Raw genomic sequence first — 22,347 nt, forward strand, 5'->3', positions numbered from 1 at the left:
ATTGCCCAAATAGACAAGGCTATTCAAACCAGTCACATATTCATTTATTTTTTGCTTGGTTAATGTTGTGCGTAGCCTGCCCTATAGTCCCTACTGCAATTAGTTTACTAGTTAGCTATCGCTAGCTAGTATAACTTCGCTAGGATATGCTACCTCATATGCTACCTAAGTCTGGGCTCGAAGGGCTCAAGGGGTCGACATGGAACACACTCCTATAGTCCATACTGCAATGAGTTTACTAGCTAGCTATCAAAAGCTAGTATAACTTGGGATATGCTACCTCATAGTTAGCTAACGTTAGCTAGCTAAACGTTTACCGAGGCTAACGTGAAGCTTCAATCGAAAATGATTAGCTAGCTTTCCAAGCTAGCTGACACAACCTAAACACTCGACTGCCCCTTTGAAGTCAACTTAACTTTGGCTAATATATTCTAATAACTAGTTATCATTAGGGTTGGGTACCGAGAACCGGTACCAATATGGCACCGGGACTATACAACCGATACCTACCCGGACCGAAATGTCACGCAGATTTCGGTGCTTCCTTTCGGTGCCTGAGCCGATTGAAATGAATAACATCAACAATTCATGCAGCTAAATGAACAAACCGGACCGAAATGTCACGCAGATTTCGATGCTTCCTTTCAATGCCTGAGCTGATTGTAATGAGGAACCGCAACAAATCATGCAGTTAAATGAACATAACGTACGTAAAATGTTGTCTTATAAACAGGAATTATTTCAGGCTGCAACATGAAACACGGAGGCTGGTTCCAAAACAGTAGAAAACTAGCTAGCAGTAACGTGAGTGGCGTATGTATGATCTGTATGAATTATCTTTTATTTTGTTGCCATGCATATTTCGTGGGTCACATTTAAAACTGCCCCATCTCCCAATGTTAACTTTGTCCTGTGGCGCTCACGCTTGGTGTTTTCATAGCAACAGTCTTATGACAGTGAAGCAGGCAGCATTTAACAGCGCAAGCACAAACAGAGCTCGCCATCAACCTTTTAACAGAGAAAATAGCGAAAGGTAAACGGTCAAAAGTGTGGCTGTATTTCGCACAAAAAGATTCAAACACCGCGACTTGCAGTAAATGCAACAAAACAATTGCGTGTAAAGAGTGGAGAGAAGGCAAGAGTCCTGGGCAGATCTGCAACCGCAAACTTAAACTGTAGGTAGGCTACCGGAGCTATAGTCTCTTAAAGGGGCAGTACACTTTCACGCTATCGGGGTGTTCAAGTAAACAAGATAGAAAAGATAACTAGGTATAAACAAATCAGAAAATTGTGAAATTTCATTAAATAAATGCAAACTAAATAATACATGTTTGACTACATAGGCAAATATGCTCATAAGTTTGAAGCTGTAGTCTGTGTGTGTGTGTTTTGTATTTATTTATATTTATTTAAGCATACTATAAACTGTTGTTAACAGTTAATATAATATTCATAGTTTGAAGCTGTAGTTTGAAGCAAAGTTTTTGTATGTATTTATATTCATAGTATACTTTAAACAGTTAATATATTGTTCAATTTGAAGAAAAAAATTGGCCTCTGCAATAAAAAAAAGCCTTTCTTTAATGTCGTCAATCCTCATTTTGTGCTTTTTTTAAAAAAAAGTATCGGTTCAGGCACCGTTTAGGCACCGGTATCGTTTTAAAAGTATCGGTTATGTACCGGTATCGGAAAAAACCCAAACGATACCCATCCCTAGTTATCATTGACAGTTACTAGCTCATTTACCAAACTCCTTTCTTGTCTTAAATTGAGCAGTTGCTGGTGTGAGCTACAATATGGGAGCTAGCAAAGCCATTTCTAGCTCTACTTCACAATATTGCTGCCTAGTGTAATAAGTTAACGTAAAACATAAATGTTTATAAAGTATCAGACATAAACAGGATACAACACACCAGTTACCAATTGATATTATGTGTTTATATACCAAAAACGTCAGTAAATCCAGATGATGATGCTGCTGCTGTTGGTCCCGTCGAAAACCCTGCGAGTCTTGACCCTGTCACTTGTTTCCATGTGAAATCAATGGAATGCTTCACTTTTTGGCGCCGTATTGACAACTGTCTGTCACTCAAGTTTCAAATTCGCACGTACCTATTTATGCAAGTGAAATGCTCGCAATGTAGAGCCCTGGTATGGAAGGTGTCTCTTAATATTCCTAGTTATACAGTTGAATGGAGAGCGACAGAGAGAAGAGGTTCATTTGAACCTTGGCGCAAGTGTCAGTGAAGCACAGGTGCAAGCCAGTTTAATGAGCCTATTATGATGTCATAATGCCCCACAGTTCTGCCATGCAAGTCTATGGGGGAAAAAGGGGATGAAAAAAGAGGAATAAAAAAGGAGTGGCAAGGAGTACCGCCACGAAAAGATATAGCAGGTTGCACCGGATCGGGCCGGACGTTTCGGTGTTTGAACGGCGTCTCTATCTCAATCGGGCAAGGCGTAGTTACCTGCAAGAAAAACGGAGAGAATAAATAAAGAAAACTTATGAAGAACAATACTGTGCTTCCCTTCGGGCAAGCACACTGATAACTAGAATGCGTTTCGTGAACGAACTGCGAGAGTGTGCTTGCTCTGTTGCGGCCATAACCGAGAAAACAAGTGCCTTGGAATTGGGGCAGGTGTCAGCTCTCCATCTCTCCCTGCTGGATGAGCATGCACAAATGAGTATGCATGAGTGAGTAAACATGAGTGAGTATGCATGAGTGAGTATGCATGAGTGAGTATGCATGAGTGAGTATGCATGAGTGAGTATGCACGAGTGAGTATGCATGAGTGAGTATGCATGAGTGAGTAAACATGAGTTAGTATGCATGAGTGAGTAAACATGAGTGAGTATGCATGAGTGAGTAAACATGAGTGAGTATGCATGAGTGAGTAAACATGAGTGAGTATGCATGAGTGAGTATGCATGAGAGAGTAAACATGAGTGAGTATGCATGAGTGAGTAAACATGAATGAGTATGCATGAGTGAGTAAACATGAGTGAGTATGCATGAGTGAGTAAACATGAGTGAGTATGCATGAGTGAGTAAACATGAGTGAGTATTCATGAGTGAGTAAACATGAGTGAGAACGCATGAGTGAGTAAACATGAGTGAGTAAACTTGAGTGAGTATGCATGAGTAAGTATGCATGAGTGAGTATGCACGAGTGAGTATGCATGAGTGAGTATGCACGAGTGAGTAAACATGAGTGAGTATGCATGAGTGAGTAGACCCCTAGTATGGAAGGTGTCTCTTAATATTCCTAGTTTTACAGTTGAATGGAGAGGGACAGAGAGAGAAGAGGAGCCGTGCGCAGGTGTCAGTGAGAGTTGTCAGTGAAGCACAGTTTAATGACCCTGTTATGATGTCATAATGGCACAGAGTTCTGCCATGCAAGTCTATGGAGAAAAAAGGTGATGGAAAAAGAGGAATAAAAAAGGAGTGGCAAGGAGTACCGCCACAAAAAGATATAGCAGGTTGCACCGGACCGGGACGGACGTTTCAGTGTTTGAACGGTGTCTGTACCTCGAACGGGCGAGGCTAGTTAGCGGGGAGAATAAATAAAGAAAGAAAACTTGACAACAACAATACTGTGCTTCCCTTCGGGCAAGCACACTAATAATTCATTTTATTTTTAACGCACTTTTCATTCCAAAGAATCTCAGAGTGCCTACATATTAGAAATTAACTATAATAATACAATACAACTAGAAAATGCATTTCCTGAAGGAAATACCAGTGCATGAAATGCAAACGTTAAGAAAGGAAAAAGAAAAGTGAAAGAAGAGTTGAAGAAGGGAAGAAGAGAGAAGAAAGGAGAGAAGAGAGGAAGAAGGAAAGAAGAAAGGAAAGAAGAGTGAAAGAAGGAAAGAAGAAAAGAAAGAAAAGTGGAAGAAGGAAAGAAGAGTGAAATAATGAAAGAAGAAAGGAAAGAATAGTGAAAGAAGGAAAGAAGAAAAGAAAGAAGAGTGGAAGAAGGAAAGGAGAGAAGAGAGGAAGAAGAAAAGAAAGAAGAGTGAAATAATGAAAGAAGAAAGGAAAGAAGAGTGAAAGAAGGAAAGAAGAGTGAAGAAAGGAAAGAAAAGTGGAAGAAGGAAAGTAGAGTGGAAGAAGGAAAAAAGAAAGGCAAGAAGAGTGGAAGAAGGAAAGAAAAATCGAAGAAGGAAAGAAGAGTGAACAAGAGTGGCTCTGGATATAAAGAGAGAGTGAAAATATTGAAAAAAGGAGATAAAATGGAGTGAAGAGAGATTGAGTGTGAGAGAAAGTAGACTGAGAGGGATAGAGAGAGAGATGGAGAGAAAGAAAAGTATAGAATGGAAGGTGTCTTAATGTTACTAGTTACAGTTAAATTGAGAGGGACAGAGAGAAGAGGTTCTTTGGATTTGGCGCAGGTGTCAGTGAAGCACAGGTGCAAGCCAGTTTAAAGACCCTATTATGATGTCATAATGGCCCAATGTAAGTCAATGGGAGAAATTTAGATTCGTTTTTCTTTAATATCTTAAAAAGTATAAAGTTTAGAAAGGTGAAAAATACATAGCATAAGTGTCCTTTACAAGACCTACGCGACAAAGTTTGAACGAAGTTTCTAAGTTAAGCGGTTCGAGCTGAATTAATCGCAGAAAAAGGTAAGAAGAAGAAGAAGAAGAAGAAGAAAATGCCTAGGAATAACAATACAGGGCATTTCATGCACTGTAATTAAAAACAAATTTAAATATTAACATAAGCATAATAGAAAAGATTTAACACAAGGCCAGAAATGCCTTCCTGAATAAGAAAGTTTAAAAGGAATCCAGCCCTTAGGTGGTCAGGGAGGCCTGGTCGCCCATGGTGCGGAGCTTGGTTTTGGGGAGGCGGAGGAGCGAGCTGTTTGAAGACCTGAGGGTGCAGGTGGAGGTTTGGGGAGTAATTAATTCTTGCAGGTAGGGAGGTGCATGTCCATTAATGCATGTATGGGTGATTATAAGGACTTTGTAGTCTATCCGGAAAAGAGACAGGGAGCCAGTGTAGTGAGTGTAATATTGGTGTTATGTGCTCATATTTCCGGACCTTCATCAGAATCCTGGCAGCACTGTTTTGGATGTATTGCAGCTTCTGGATGTTCTTGCCAGTGATCCCATAGAAAAGTGAATTACAATAGTCCAGTCTTGAGGAGATAAAGGTGTGTACAAGCTTCTCTGCATCTGATAGGGTTAAAGTGGGGCGAAGTTTGGAGATGTTTCTTAGATGATAAAATGATTAGATGATTTCTTCAACATGGCCCCCAACCTCAGCGAGATGTAGAGGAGACAGCACACTCGCAGATGAGGTGTTGGTGTCATAGGGAAGCAGAGCTGGGGAGCTTGACATCTGAGAGCGAATGTTGTTGACCTTGGATCTGAAAAAGTCAATGAAGCTGTTGCTCCTCTGTAGCCTCAGTTGAAGATGTCGAGGTGCTTGTAGGTGCCACCACACAGAGAAGATGCTGTTTGAGGCCTGCAGAAGGCATGTCATCCTTCCTTCACACTTTACAGCAAGGACAAATGTAAGACCCCGTTTACACGGTGGGAAAACGCAGATATTTTCATGCGGTTTGGCTTTTCATTTACACAAAAATGGAGGTTTTATCACGGAAAACGATAATTTCTAAAAACTCCGGCCAAAGTGGAGATTTCTGAAAACTCCGTTTTTGTGTTTGCGTGTGTACTGGGTCAAACGGAGTTTTAGTTTCTAAAACGTCACAGTATGCGACTAAAAATGCATCACATCATGTGATAGTCCTATGTTTACAGTTAGTTTGCTTACTGATCATGGATAGTTATGATGCATAGTTATGATGGCGCTTGGGGGCGTATATGCGGGTTCATGTAAAAAGAAACTTTTTTGAAAACGACCTTGTGTGTACGGCGTTATTTTTGAAAATGGAGGGGCAGAAATATTCTTTTCTGAAAATACCCAGCTATGTGTAAATGTGGTCTAAGGCGAAATGTAAAACTTTAAAGCTGGTTTGCTATTGATGAGACATGAGTTCACAGTCCTTAAAGCCCCATTATGTAACAATTATACTTCAGGATTAGGGTTAGGATAAGCAGTTTAACCAACAGCTTAAAAAAAATTGGGGCACTATAATGACTTTTAATATGGAGACTCGCCTACGTGCCATTGCGATAGCAGGGTCCATAGGCATATAACTGCATTCTGTAGTTTTGCCTGCCGCAGTCCGCCGACCTGACTTGTTTACTTTCTGCCGATCTAATAAGTACCTTATTTGCCGTCTTGCTTTGTCTTATGTTGCACTTGCTTGATGTTTGACAGTGTAAGGACAGTGGTTGAGTAACTCGTTTGTCATAATGTCAAAGTCAGCACATTTCAAGAGATTTCGTTAGTTTTAGCTGCTAGTATACCTTTAGCGAATAGCTATTGATCTGTTGTGCTGCTTTAACTTACCTCTCCCTTACTGTTAGTCCAGGCAAAGTAGCGTTTTACGACAGACTAATTGTAAAATATTTTTTTTCAGCATAGATCATTTCTATGTACAATATACTTAAAGTCCTAAGAAATCCTAGTTGAGGAAATTTGTTTAGTGTGCTTATAATGCCCGGCAACAATACACCCCAAAAATGGATTTTTTTCCATTAGTACTATCAAAATGAAACTTTACACAATGAAAGTACCCATGAAAAGTAAAAATGTTTGTATAACAAGTTTCTTTGAAAATTAATTTTACAGGAGCTATGAATTGTTACACAACAAATAAGTGGAGTGTGCAAGAAGTACAGGGTGAAATATTAAGCTGTAAGAGTATGACAGTTATACAGTAAGGGTGGGATGTAAATTGTATTTGGGAATATAATAAATCAATATGATTGGGAGAGTAATTGTACAGTTGTTATTATAGTGATCCAGGGTTATTGCACAGTGCCACAGAGATCAGTAGTGCCTACCAGAGGGGAGGAGTTGGAATATGGTTGTGTCCAGGGTGAGAGGGGTCTGCAGTGGTTTTCCTGCCCGTTTCCTGAGCCTGGAGGTGAACAGGGGAGTTCAAACATGTGTGTGTTTATACCCCCTATCTCTTTCTCTGTCAGTCAGTGTGTGTGTGTGTGTCTCTCTCTCTCTGCCAGTGTGTGTGTGTGTGTGTGTGTGTAGCCTCTCTCTCTCTCTCTGCCAGTGTGTGTGTGTGTGTAACCTCTCTCTCTCTCTGCCAGTGTGTGTGTGTGTGTGTGTAACCTCTCTCTCTCTCTGCCAGTGTGTGTGTGTGTGTGTAACCTCTCTCTCTCTCTCTGCCAGTGTGTGTGTGTGTGTGTGTGTGTAACCTCTCTCTCTCTCTCTGCCAGTGTGTGTGTGTGTGTGTAACCTCTCTCTCTCTCTCTGCCAGTGTGTGTGTGTGTGAGTGTGTGTAACCTCTCTCTCTCTCTCTCTGCCAGTGTGTGTGTGTGTGAGTGTAGCCTCTTGCTCTCTCTCTGCCAGTGTGTGTGTGTGTGTGTAGCCTCTTGCTCTCTCTCTCTGTCTGTGTGTGTGTGTGTGTGTGTGTGTGTGTGTGTAAACCTCTCTCTCTCTCTCTCTCTCTCTCTCTCTCTCTGTCAGTCAGTGCGGTTACATGATGGCATAACCCCGATTTCGGCCAAAGCCAGACTTCTCTATCCATGGGGGGTTAACTGCGTTATCTCACGGTACATGGCAGTGACAAATCCAGATCTTGGCCGCGTCAGTTCAAATCGAATGTGGAATGTTTACAAGCGGGCATCTGCTACCGTTGATTAAACAGTAAATAAGTTGTGAAATGAAACCAAACCACATCACAGTTAAAGTTGTATTAGTATTGATTGATTCACATCGATATGAATAAATTACATGACTAACAAGTTGTGGAAAAGAAATATGAAAATATTTGTTCAGTGAATTAGCGCGTTCTGTCCAAAACAGTCGCAGTCAACCTTTCAGTTTCAGTATTTCAAAGTGAATGAGAGGGAGCACAAGAACAGTGAGCGTCTAGCAGCGATTATCATATCGTAGACATTTATGATGCATGTATATACTGTATGTCTTGGGGCAGGATCTCAAGCATGCGCAAGAGTTGTTGTTGTCCAGTTCGAATCTAGTTTCAAGAGTTACATGCGCGCGTTGTCCGATTTCCAGCGTAATCTGATCACTTATCTGGGGGTGTACATCGGATTTCAGTCGGACACAGGAAATCTAGATTTGGGGAGTTACATGAATTGGGTCTTCGATTGAACCCTGACTATGCTCGGAAATTGGACACATGTAACCGCACTGAGTGTGTGTGTGTGTGCAACTTCTCTCTCTCTCTGTTAGTGTGTGTGTGTGTAACCTCTCTCTCTCTCTACCAGTGTGTGTGTGTGTAAGTGTGAGCGTGTGTGTGTGTGTAACCTCTCTCTCTGCCAGTGTGTGTGTGTGTGTAACCTCTCTCTCTCTCTACCAGTGTGTGTGTGTGTAAGTGTGAGCGTGTGTGTGTGTGTAACCTCTCTCTCTGCCAGTGTGTGTGTGTGTGTGTAACCTCTCTCTCTCTGTTAGTGTGTGTGTGTGTAACCTCTCTCTCTCTCTGTTAGTGTGTGTGTGTGTGTCACCTCTCTCTCTCTCTACCAGTGTGTGTGTGTGTAAGTGTGAGCGTGTGTGTGTAACCTCTCTCTCTGCCAGTGTGTGTGTGTGTGTGTGTAACCTCTCTCTCTCTGTTAGTGTGTGTGTGTGTAACCTCTCTCTCTCTCTGTTAGTGTGTGTGTGTGTGTGTAACCCAGTGGCGGCTCGTCCATAAGGGCGATTGGGCGACGCACTGCCTATGGGAAAAAGATTATAATAAAAAAAAAAATCCTGATGTATAAATTCAATTGCACGACTACATGTAAATGTAAATTTCATATATTTTTTCTGTCGGATTCTACCACTAGACCGTCTTATCTGCCTCTGTATGTCATTGTCGAATCAGGTAACAGTCATTCAGTCAGCCTAGAGTCAAGATTCAAATGGCCCCGCCCCTTCAGGGCGATCTGGGACGAAATGAAAATCGCCCCAGACCTCTCCCATTGACTCCCATGTTAAATGCGTTTTTTTCACAAAACAGAGCTCTCAATGCATTCTCTATGGCTTCCGGGAGGGCTCGCCCCTCCAAGTCTAGTCATAAGTAAGCGACGCAAAAGGCTATGGTAAAAGCCAATGAGGACGTCACACAGCTTCGACAAAGGCATGTCAAGATGGCACCTGTTCAGCACAACCATAGATATCTATAATAAAGGCTAGATATCCTGCCTGCGTTTGTGGCCGACGGAGTCGAATGTCCGCACATTTCGGCCATTTTGAGGACAGTATCGCTCACTCCCCTTAACATTGTGTTGGTAGTGGACTTTTTAAATAACCAGAACTTGCTCAATTTTCAACCGATTTTCAAACAGGTTGGTTTGTTATAAACGTAAGATATTTCTTATGGCACTACATACTTATGAAGAATTATAAACATGGGTTTTCATATGAAAATAACATTGACAGGTCTCTGACAGGTCTCGTTTCAAGGGAGTGTTCAATAGAGCAGGTTGCACAAAATTCTGGCATCTTCATTGGCAATAGTCAGCAATTTCCTGTCGAAATCATAATGTAAGATATTTAACAAACCAACCCGATTGGAAATCATGTGCAACTTCAGTTTTATTATGTGCAACTTAAGTTATATTGAAAAGAAAGAACAATTACTCGCCAATTGATGTAAAATGACTGATACACAATAGCCGTGATACACAATTAAGCTCAAGCATCCAGAATTATTGTTCAAGCATCCAGAATTATTACCAAGGTAATGACGATTGTAAATCAAGTCATATGTAAATCCGTCAAAATTTCCGCGAGATAAGAGTGTAAACGATTGTGAAGATCACTGACGTTACCTAACGTACCACTGATCCCTACCGGAAGCATACTGTCCTCAAAATGGCCCCCTGTGCGGACATTCAAGAGTCCGCCATAATCCATCTAGCCTTTATCTAAGATATCTATGAGCACAACAATTCCATCCGCTCTTTGACAGAAACTTCTTTTTAGTCAGCGTAATAATGAAGATAAATTGACCAAAAAAACAATTAGGACTTCCTAGACCAAAAGTATCCATTCAACAGTTTTCTACAAAGGGAGGGAAATTGGAACAAAAGAAAATCGCGGTCGTGAAGTGGCTAACGCGGTCTGTATTTCTATTTACCACTGTCACTTTTCATAGGTTTCACAGTGTGTACTATCTTTGAATAATTTTTTATGTGATGACTTATTTTGCTTTTGTAAGCCAATACTTTCAGTCAATAAATATCGTTGGTTTTGACGTATGTTGCCCCCTTCTTTATGTTGTTAGTGGACATATCATGTGTCCTGTTCAACTATGTTACAACATACAACATTTGAGACGTGTGGATAACGAAAAAGTGGGATCATTTAATGTGGAGCCACATCATGTTTGCTTATGAAGGCTCCTGAATGTAACTTTCTTCCATAGCGTTCCACTTGTATCTTGCTACTCTAGCTATGTAGAAAGAGGGGAGATATTACTGTTGGTTGCTGCCAATAGTGGAAAAAAAGGTATTGCTGCATGAGTAAATCGGATAACTTAATGTACCTACTGAATAGGTCGCCTTAATCATAAAAAAAAAAATTGCCCCCCCTGAGAATTTTTTCAGGAGCCGCCACTGGTGTAACCTCTCTCTCTCTCTACCAGTGTGTGTGTGTGTAAGTGTGAGCGTGTGTGTGTGTGTAACCTCTCTCTCTGCCAGTGTGTGTGTGTGTGTAACCTCTCTCTCTCTCTACCAGTGTGTGTGTGTGTAAGTGTGAGCGTGTGTGTGTGTGTAACCTCTCTCTCTGCCAGTGTGTGTGTGTGTGTAACCTCTCTCTCTGCCAGTGTGTGTGTGTGTGTGTAACCTCTCTCTCGCTCTACCAGTGTGTGTGTGTAACCTCTCTCTCTCTCTCTCTCTCTCTCTCTCTCTCTCTGCCAGTGTGTGTGTGTCACCTCTCTCTCACTCTGACAGTGTGTGTGTGTGTGTGTGTGTGTGTGTAACCTCTCTCTCGCTCTACCAGTGTGTGTGTGTAACCTCTCTCTCTCTCTCTCTGCCAGTGTGTGTGTGTGTGTGTAACCTCTCTCTCTCTCTCTGCCAGTGTGTGTGTGTGTGTGTAACCTCTCTCTCTCTCTCTGTCAGTGTGTGTGTGTGAGTGTGTAACCTCTCTCTCTCTCTCTGTCAGTGTGTGTGTGTGAGTGTGTAACCTCTCTCTCTCTCTGTCAGTGTGTGTGTGTGAGTGTGTAACCTCTCTCTCTGTCAGTGTGTGTGTGTGTGAGTGCTGCCATGGGCCCATGTTTGGGGAGGGTCTGGCTCTGATCCGGCCGTGTTCAGAGCTCTTTGGTGTTGCCATGGTACCCCTGGTGTTCTACGCCTGCAGCCCCTCCTGCTACAGAACCTTCAGGAACAAGACAGAGAACCTGACGGAGCTGCTCTACCAGGACTGATATTCACAATACACACACACACACATACACACACACACACACACACACACAAACACAGAAACAAACACACACACACGCACACACACACACACACACACACACACTGGCAGAGAGAGAGAGGGAGGTTACACACACCCACACACAAAGACAGACATACACGCACACACAGACACACACGCACACACACACACACACTCACACACAGACACACACACATACACCGCTGACACACTGACACAAACACACACACACGCACACACACACATTACTACATCTTAATAGCCCTGCTCACGCTAAACATTGCATCCTCAACTTCAAATCTGTTACACACTATTTCAGTCCTTATAGTTGTTGTCCTTGTCCTGAAATCTGATCAATATTATATTAGCCACGTAAATCCAACAGCCAGCTTTTATTTGTGTAAGAGAGAAACACACACATATGATGTCTATTCAAAACAAAGCTAAGAAAAATAAAGTCATCACACAAATAAGATTGTTTTGCCATTTATTGAATACAGGTCAGTGGACATGCTTGTTAACTGGGTCATTAAATCATACACCACTGCAGATAAATCAGCTTTGTAATATGACTGGAGTGGAATAGAAAGCTGTAGAGTAAAAAGAGCAAAGAGTTCTTTCTGAATAACCTTCCATTCTGCTAGCTAGAAACACACACTTAAACTGCTATCCTAACACCATATGGTTAAACTTCCATCCCTAAGTAAGCCGGAAACATAATGAATAAAGAAACACATATGCATACTTGGCGTCAATAACACAATGTATTGTTGTGTGTGTGTGTGTGTGTGTGTGTGTGTGTGTGTGTGTGCGTGCATGTGGTACCGAACTGCTAACTGCAAGCAAAACTGAACCAAGGCAACAATTTTCTTAAAAGGGTACTGAAAGGAAACACGTTATTGACCATCTTAAAGACAATAAACACCAGAATAATCAAGTTGGTCATTGTGATGAACCAAAACATAATCTCATACTGATTGGTTTTTATTTTATTTACCGATCACATTGAATAATATCCCCAACATGTGATTTAATTAATCTTGAGCACATTCTCCATGTTCCCCCATCACTGATGCCATGTGTGATGGTTCCCTACTTGCATGATTCACACGTCACGTCTACTAACACCATATATGGCTGTGACTCCCCCATAAAGTTTGCATTACTGCATGTGAAAAGACTCTCTCAGGCTTCCCAGTGCATCCTCTACTGTAAGTGATTTCCAGGCATCTGGGATATCTGCAGGTTGGGCACCGAAACATTCAGCAAACTCTTTGTTGAACTTCATCAGCACGTATCTCCAGTAGTCTGAGGCCCCCTTGCTTGAGTCTCCTGTGATCTGCCAGTCAGGGTAGATATTTCTTTCTGGACTCTTAAAACTGCAGTCACCGATCACTAAAGTTGTGCAAATGCCAAATACCAGCTTTTTGGATCCATCCCGGTAAAGTCCTAGAAAAGCTTTAGATTGGTGCGTTCTGGAGAAGTCTGTTTTATGTGCAAAAGCTCTAGATCGGTGCATGTTGAAGAAGTGTATTTTGTGGTCCTTTCCTCCAGCTACACAGGGTGTCCCACAGAAGGGACACTGTTCCCCACATCCAAACAGTCTGGTAAAGAGCAGCTCATGGGGTTTAGAGGGCAGCTGTGTAATTCTTTCAGTGATGTGCAAGATGCCTGTTTTGTTGGTGTACCCCTGAGTTAAATGCAATTCCATTTCCTTAATGAACTCCATGAGGTTGATGGCAAACTGGTCTGTCTTGCCGTTAATGAGAATCAAACAGCTTTCTAAGGCATCTCTTGGGAAGTCCAGCTGATCCTTAAGGTCAGAGCAGAACTGTGGTATGATCTCCTTTATGTCCATGTCCTTGGAGATACTGGTGATCGTGGCAGTTATTTTCTTTACAATGTCAGAAAGGAGTTCCGTCTCCAATTGTTGCATTTGTTCACCTGATGACATTTTCTTAATGATTTGTTCCTTTATCCAGTCTTTCACAAATGCTCCATATGATATTGTGTACTCCTTGTACTTCTGAAACGAGTCCTCATGGAGCAGCTGCTTTAAAAGGTCATAAAGAAAGTGTGTCAGTGTGCTGTAGGTCACTCCCCCATCTCCCATCTTCATTTGATCTGCGATTGCCTGCCCAAGATGTTTAGACACTTAGTCCTCAACTGCTGGCTTCACACAGGTCTCTGTGAACTGTTTAGCTCTCTTCTGGCACTGGGCCTCGTTTCCCGATAACGATGTATCTTAACGGCCTACGTGGATTTTCGCGACATCGTACACTAAGTAGCACTTTGTATTTACGTGCGTTTCCCAACCATCAACTTAAAGTCAGGTGCACGAGCGCAACGTGCACGAGTTCTTAAGTAGCTCTTAGGAGCTGTTTACGTTAGGTTAACCTGTTTACGTTAATTGCTGTGAAATTAGCTAGCCTATGCGTGCATCGAACGTGCAATGTGCACTAAATTCGGGGCGGGGATAGTAACGCCATCTCCAGCAGAGAAGCCTATTTAAACTGTGTTCCCATTGTAAGGACATTTATTACGATCTGTCTGAGAGTGGGCTGTCAAAGCTAGCATCATCAAAGTCATACAGTACAGTAGGCTACATACATTCAATAAAATTAACCTACATTTGAGTCCAACTGCATGACCATTCTTGCCCTACACTTACCCTTACAATAAAGAAGTGATCCTATTTCAACCATAACTTCATTTTAAATAATGTCTTTCTTTATGACATTTAGTTTATAGTTTAGACAGCAACGTTGACATCTACAGTATATTCAACTGCATCCACTACATAATCTCAAACTTTATTTGTTGGTAACTCTCCAAAAAGGCTACCATTAACACATTTCTTAATGAAAAGGAAACATGCATCACAATAATACTTCAGTGTAACCTGTACCTATGTGGAGTGCAAATATGTCTTGCCATTACACTACCCAACAGCCCTACGTCTGCTAACACTACAGAATGCATAATTCCTACGGGCAATGCACTAGTTTTGTATAGCCTAATCTTTATTTTCAAATACTCAATATTCTTTATTTCTATTTTGATGGGAATAGGCAGGTGAAACAATGACATTCTCATGATGTGCTATACACAGAAACATCGTTTGGATTTCTTCTACATAATATACAACCATCTAGCTAGAAGCTACCATATAAGCCAATGGAGTGGTGGCATAAGCGCTAAATGTGCCATCAAACTACTGTTTGAAAGCTTCAGTCAAGACCTAAATACTCTGCATTGGTCGCGTAGCACATTTCCGATCAAACCGAGTCATTATAAACATATAAAAAGTTGTGTAGAGAGCTTTATTCATGTAAAATATTCCTCGCTTCAAGTAGCCATGTTTTTTTTTTTAATTCCCGTTTCTTCCGAACGACGGTCGAACGACGCCCCTGGTGGATTACATCGCTAAGTGTGAAGTTACTACTGGTCCTGACCACACGTAGAATTCCTCTCAATGAAAGATACACTTAAGCTAAGTGTGGCGTTGGGAAACCCGTCTGCAACGTAGGAATCCTCTTACGAGCGATTTCAAGTGCTTTTTAGGCTAAGTGCGCGTTCGGGAAACGAGGCCCTGATCTTTTTCACTGAACGATTCTAAGAATTTCTCCAGAAATATGGGCCTAGACTCTATCAGACGAGTCTGTGGGTCGTTGCCGGCATTTAATTCTTTGTGTGCTTTCTGGAAGAGCCTCGCTGCACGGCCACAGACATAAACCTTAAGAGAAGTTTCATATTTGTCTTTAATCTGATGATCTTTCGCCTGGTCATCAACAGCCTTGAGGAGGTCTCTGATGTATGTCTCATGGTAACCTGTGTTGTTTCTTTTCATGTCGCTTATGTAATCTGAAATGAGACTGTCACAGTGACCGGTGATATCGTCACAGATTTCTTGGATTTCAGCACTGTAGTGTTTCCTTCCAAAGGCACTCCAATCTGAAAACCAGTCAGTTTTAACAATGAATTTCCCCTCTCCACTAGTTTTCAGGTCAACGGCATTGAGTATTTCTGAGACATGCCCACCCTTTGAACTTAAATTTGACCTGAGTAGATGGGGCACATCCCGATGAACATCGGCCTCTTTCAGTCTGGGTGAAGATGGCTCAGACATTCCTTCCTAAATTTCTTCCCACATTTTCTCAAAAACTCTGGTGAGTTCATCCTCAGATAATTCTTCTTTTTTCTCTCTACACTCTTGAAGTAGCTCACAAACCTTTTTCTCAATAGTATCCATTTGCTTGTCCTTGATTTTATTCACCTTTTCCATTTCCTCTCTGATTTCAACAGCCTTCTCCAAAGAGTGTTTTATTGAATTTTCCATCTGTTTTCTGAGGGATGTGGCACTTGTTTGGAAGTCCTGTTTGTTTTTCTCTACTAAACCGACTTTGAGGTCACTCTTCTCAAAGTATTTGTCAAGGTTGGACAGAATGTTCTGCTCACTGACCTTTGCTTCAATTGTATCCATTTGCTTGTCCTTGATTTTATTCACCTTTTCCATTCCCTCTCTGATTTTAACAGCCTTCTCCAAAGAGTGTTTTATTAAATTTTCCATCTGTTGTCTGAGAGAGTTGGCACTTGTTCGGAATTCCTGTCTGTATTTCTTTACTAAACTGACATTGCTGTCCTTTTTCTGAAAGTATTCATCAAGGTTGGACAGGATTGTCTGCTCTTCTTCACACAGCTTCTTTGATGCCTCATGTAACCAGTCTTTGAGCATGGTACGTAAAGGCTTTATTTGGACATTCTTATCAGTCGCTCCAAATTTGGATATCATTGTTTCCTTGGTTATAAGCCACTTGTTCATCTGAGATTGGAAAGACCACTCCCAAGTGTTGTACTGAGTGCATAAATCTGAATATGCATCTGCCACCAAACTGTTCCTGAAATTAAAGATGAAGTTCTCAAATTTCACAGCCTTCCACAAACTCTCTGTCCACTCGAGGAACTCTGTTGCATCATTAGTCATGACATCAAAGGAGTCAATTAAACTCTTCTTGAGTTTGTAGACAGCTTCACTGTAGCCAGCATTCACTGGGGCCATTGGAGGAGTTCCATGCCAAAGTCCAGGGATGTAGTAGCTGTCTTTGTCAGGATCGTAGTCCATCACATCAGTGAACTTGGTATAAGTGTCTGTCTTCTCCATTTTAGCTGCTGCTCTGGTCATCTCATTCAGCTGTTCCACCAGCTTCTTCCTGTCTATCATGTTGCTGTCATGAGCAGACATATCTGACACGTTCTGATGCACAAACAGACATCTGTGCTTCTTCCCAACATCCTTCATCCTGAGAAAGGCGTGGACCGCAATCTGCAGAATGTCCGTCATCTCTGTGGAGTTCTCCATGGCAATATTGATGATGGTGATGTCACTGAGCCCTATGACCAGTGTTGCTAATTCGTTGTCGTGTTCGTAGCTTGTGTCCAAGTGTGCCAGCGCAGGTGATTTTAAGCCCTCTGTGTCAATGACCATGATGAGGTCACACTTGAGCTCAGATCTGAGTTCCTCAGAGACTTTAATCAGCAGCATGAAGGCTCCTCTGGTGCATCTTCCACTGCTGACTGCAAACTGCACTCCATGGTGTTGAGAAGGGTGGACTTCCCAGTGCTTTGCACTCCCAGCACAGTCAACACCAGGATCTTACTCTTGGTCTTCACCAGCTGATGTAGCTGAGTCAGGACCTCTTTTATCCACTTCATTGGGATGTTTGATGCATCTCCATCGACCAACTCTACTGGAAACCCATCCAGCAGCATCTGAGCGCACAGAGCAGGTAGATGCTGGACTTGTTGTCGGGCTGGGTTGTTTTCTGGAAGAGAGCAAGCACACTCATAAAGTTGGGCAAGCTCACGGAAGAAGTGCTCAGGACCCAACGAGCAGTTGGAGATTTGCTCATCTAACTCTGCAATCAGCTCCTTATTAGTGTGCTTGCCCGAAGGGAAGCACAGTATTGTTATCGTCAAGTTTTCTTTATTAGTGTGCTTGCCCGAAGGGAAGCACACTATTGTTCTTCGTTTTTTACTATTTTTTTTATTCTAGTAGTTTTTCTTGCAGCTAACTACTCCTCGCCCGATTGAGATAGAGACGCCGTTCAAACACCAAAACGTCCGGCCCGATCCGGTGCAAGCTGCTTTGACTGCTTTGACTGGCGGTACTCCTTGCCACTCCTTTTTTATTCCTCTTTTTCCATCACCTTTTTTCTCCATAGACTTGCATGGCAGAACTTTGAGGCATTATGACATCATAATAGGCTCATTAAACTGGCTTGCACCTGTGATTCACTGACAACTCTCACTGACACCTGCGCACGGTTCCTCTTCTCTCTCTGTCCCTCTCCATTCAACTGTATAACTAGGAATATTAAGAGACACCTTCCATACCAGGGCTCTACTCACTCATGCATACTCACTCATGTTTACTCACTCGTGCATACTCACTCATGCATACTCACTCGTGCATACTCACTCATGCATACTTACTCATGCATACTCACTCATGTTTACTCACTCATGTTTACTCACTCATGCGTACTCACTCATGTTTACTCACTCATGCATACTCACTCATGCATACTCACTCATGTTTACTCACTCGTGCATACTCACTCATGTTTACTCACTCATGCATACTCACTCATGCATACTCACTCATGCATACTCACTCGTGCATACTCACTCGTGCATATTCACTCATGCATACTCATTTGTGCATACTCATTTGTGCAAGTATTGTTATCGTCAAGTTTTCTTTATTTATTAGTGTGCTTGCCCGAAGGGAAGCACACTATTGTTCTTCGTTTTTTACTATTTTTTTTATTCTAGTAGTTTTTCTTGCAGCTAACTACTCCTCGCCCGATTGAGATAGAGACGCCGTTCAAACACCAAAACGTCCGGCCCGATCCGGTGCAAGCTGCTATGACTTTTCGTGGCGGTACTCCTTGCCACTCCTTTTTTATTCCTCTTTTTCCATCACCTTTTTTCTCTATAGACTTGCATGGCAGAACTTTGAGGCATTATGACATCATAAAAGGCTCATTAAACTGGCTTGCACCTGTGATTCACTGACAACTCTCACTGACACCTGCGCACGGTTCCTCTTCTCTCTCTGTCCCTCTCCATTCAACTGTATAACTAGGAATATTAAGAGACACCTTCCATACCAGGGCTCTACTCACTCATGCATACTCACTCATGTTTACTCACTCATGCATACTCACTCATGCATACTCACTCGTGCATACTCACTCATGCATACTTACTCATGCATACTCACTCATGTTTACTCACTCATGTTTACTCACTCATGCATACTCACTCATGTTTACTCACTCATGTTTACTCACTCATGCATACTCACTCATGCATACTCACTCATGCATACTCACTCATGCATACTCACTCATGCATACTCACTCGTGCATACTCACTCATGTTTACTCACTCATGCATACTCACTCATGCATACTCACTCATGCATACTCACTCATGCATACTCACTCATGCATACTCACTCATGCATACTCACTCGTGCATACTCACTCATGTTTACTCACTCATGCATACTCACTCATGCATACTCATTAGTGCATACTCATTTGTGCATGCTCATCCAGCAGGGAGAGCTGGAGAGCTGACACCTGCCCCAATTCCAAGGCACTTGTTCTCTCGGTCATGGCCGCAACAGAGCAAGCACACTCTCGCAGTTCGTTCACGAAACGCATTCTAGTTTATTCTCCCCGTTTTTCTTGCAGCTAACTCTTCCTCGCCCGTTTGAGCTAGAGACGCCATTCAAACACCAAAACGTCCGGCCCGATCCGGTGCAGGTTGCTATGACTTTTCGTGGCGATACTCTTTGCCACTCCTTTTTTATTCCTCTTTTTCATCCCCTTTTTCTCTCATTGACTAACATGGGGAAGGTTGAGCCATTGTGACGTCACCCGCTCTATCAGTCGCTCTCCATTTAACTGTAGGAATATTAAGAGACACAGGGCTCTACAGTGCGAGTATTTCACTCGCATAAATAGGTACGTGCAAACTTGAAAAATAATTTACAAGCACAGTGTGCGAGTGACAGACAGTTGTCAATACGGCGCCAAAAAGTGAAGCATTCCATTGATTTCACATGGAAACAAGTGACAGGGTCGCGACTCCAGGGTTTTCGACGGGACCAACAGCAGCAGCATGGATTTACTGACATTTTCGGTATATATAAACACATAATATCAATTGGTAACTGGTGTGTTGTATCCTGTTTATGTCTGATACTTTACAAACATTTATGTTTTACGTCAACTTATTACACTAGGCAGCAGTATTGTGAAGTAGAGCTAGAAATGGCTTTGCTAGCTCCCATATTGTAGCTCACACCAGCAACTGCTCGATTTAGGACAGAAAGGAGTTTGGTAAATTAGCTAGTAACTGTCAATGATAACTAGTTATTAGAATATATTAGCCAACGTTAAGTTGACTTCAAAGGGGCAGTCGAGTGTTTAGGTTGTGTCAGCTAGCTTGGAAAGCTAGCTAATAATTTTTGATTGAAGCTTCACGTTAGCCTCGGTAAACGTTTAGCTAGCTAACGTTAGCTAACTATGAGGTAGCATATCCCAAGTTATACTACCTTTTGATAGCTAGCTAGTAAACTCATTGCAGTATGGGCTAAAGGACAGGGCTAGCTAATCATTTTCGATTGAAGCTTCACGTTAGCCTCGGTAAACGTTTAGCTAGCTAACGTTAGCTAACAATGAGGTAGCATATCCCAAATTATACTAGCTTTTGATAGCTAGCTAGTAAACTCATTGCAGTATGTTTCCTTTTACCAAGATAACAATTTCGGACAGGCTACGCACAACATTAATCAAGCAAAAAATAAATGAATATGTGACTGGTTTGAATAGCCTTGTTTATTTGGGCAATTGTTATTATCATTGACACCACTTTCAACTGTCAAAACTATCCGTCTAGCTAAATCTGTTGGTAATGAGATTTCACAGCATTTCATATGGAGGATATGTGGTTGATTTAATCTAGACGTGATATTCTCATATATTTCAATGACAATTCTGTTAATCAAGTATTGCAAATTATTATTTACATTGATTTAATTTGGAATTCAGCTGAACTGTATCTTGGAGACTAATTGCATCCACAATTTAAGTACTGCAAGCTAGACTACTATGCAGTAGACACAACACAGGAGGTCCCTGGGCCTGAGAAGGGAAGGGAAGGAGTTTAATGTGGCTATAATATGGAATTTTAAATGTGCCTAAAACTAGACTAAATTGTAATGAGTTTTCGAAAACTAGACTGAAACTAAGAAGGATAACTATGACTAAATGTGACTAAAACTAATATGCATTTTTGTCTTAAGACTGAATCTAAAAATAGCTGCCAAAATGAACACTGAGATAGGGGACCCCTTAATCTGCAATTCATGGTTGCTAGCTCTAATCAGATGTACTACCTAGGCTTATAAGAGAAGACTAACTTTTTATGCCAACGAACACCAATAACTAGAACTAATTTGACAGACTATAAACCAATGTGATACACGTGCTCTCTATCTATACAGTAAAAGTGTTGCTTACGTTTGATACTAGACCTACAGTCTAACTCTAACTACATTAAGTCTAACATATAGGCCTATCTTACAATAAACTTTAAGTAAAGCTGGCTATGTAACCGCATTCATTCCAATATTGTTGCAGAGATGTTTCCTTTTACCAAGATAGCAATTTCAACAATTCACTTAGCTCAGTAAGTCAGTATAACGAAACTCTGAGAGACCCTCATATGTCTAAACGTCAGTGGAGCCAAAATATAATGGTTGAGCTTGGTTGCTTGCTAAAATATATTGGAAGAAGGCCCCACTACACTGATTGAGTAGATGTAAATACATGTTAATTCATAGGCACTTGTTCTCTCTGTCACAGAGCAAGCACACTCTCGCAGTTCGTTCACGAAACGCATTCTAGTTCTGTGGTGTGTTTCTATAGCAGTCTTTGTACTGCTCTCTCAGTGTGGACAGGTTATGTCTAGAGAGGGTGTCCAGCTGAATCTTCAGCCACTTCAGGAAGTAGAGACGCTCCATTTCTGGCTGTGAGATTCCAGCTGCGAAATTGTTCATGGCGCCTGACATCTGCAACCGATTCTGCCGTTCTCTAAGTTCCCTATGTTGTCCATTCAGTGTACTCTTGTAGTGCTCTATGCTCTTGTTTCTGTCAGCCTTTCTCAGTCTACACATCTCTTTCTCTAACACACTGATTTTCTTCCAGATGTTTCCTTGCAAAGGCAGCTGGTCCTCCTTAAATTTCATGATATCTGTAATATTTTTAGTGATGCTTGCAGCATGACGTCTGCCATTCTCACGACTCTCCCTGTCCTCATCAACTTGAATACCAACATGTCGAGCAACAGCAGCCATGCCTTCCACCTTCATTTTAATTGGATTATTTCCAATGACACCATTCAAATGGAAGCGCAGGGCCTCCACAAACTCTGCATCATTCTGCTTTTTTTTGATGATCAAATTGGTCTCCTTCACCTTGTGTTTTCTGCATGTATCGCTGAGTGTCTCCATGTTGAAGGTCTTACTCTGAGAGTTGGTTACCAGGAACAGTTCAGCTCTGCTCTCTCTGTTGTTCAGAGTGCTGAGGTCTGCCTCTAGGTCATCAGTGAAGATGAAAACAGCAGCTGAGTTCTCATACAGGAAGGACATCTGGGTCTCAAACAACCTTCCATCTCCTCTCAGATTGGCTATGGCCATTGGCTGTGTGAACACGTCTATGTTTGTTTTCCCACAGGGTAGATACCAGCTGACTTCAACCAGACCATCTGAGATTCTCCTTAGCAC

At 41.8% G+C, this 22,347-nt stretch overlaps 1 protein-coding gene across 1 annotated transcript; it reads right to left on the bottom strand.

Moving 5' to 3' along the window:
• Positions 1-12,648: 12,648 nt before the first annotated feature.
• LOC308379823 (interferon-induced very large GTPase 1-like) lies at positions 12,649-21,464 on the bottom strand (the record flags this gene model as incomplete). The annotated part of the gene is given in 4 exon segments (XM_080857086.1): positions 12,649-13,536; positions 16,120-17,078; positions 17,081-17,426; positions 21,456-21,464. Coding segments are annotated over 4 exon segments (2,202 nt in total).
• Between the last annotated feature and the right edge of the window lie 883 nt (positions 21,465-22,347).

This window comes from Sprattus sprattus (assembly GCF_963457725.1).
Source record: "Sprattus sprattus genome assembly, chromosome: 18".
In the NCBI taxonomy this organism is placed as follows: domain Eukaryota; kingdom Metazoa; phylum Chordata; class Actinopteri; order Clupeiformes; family Clupeidae; genus Sprattus; species Sprattus sprattus.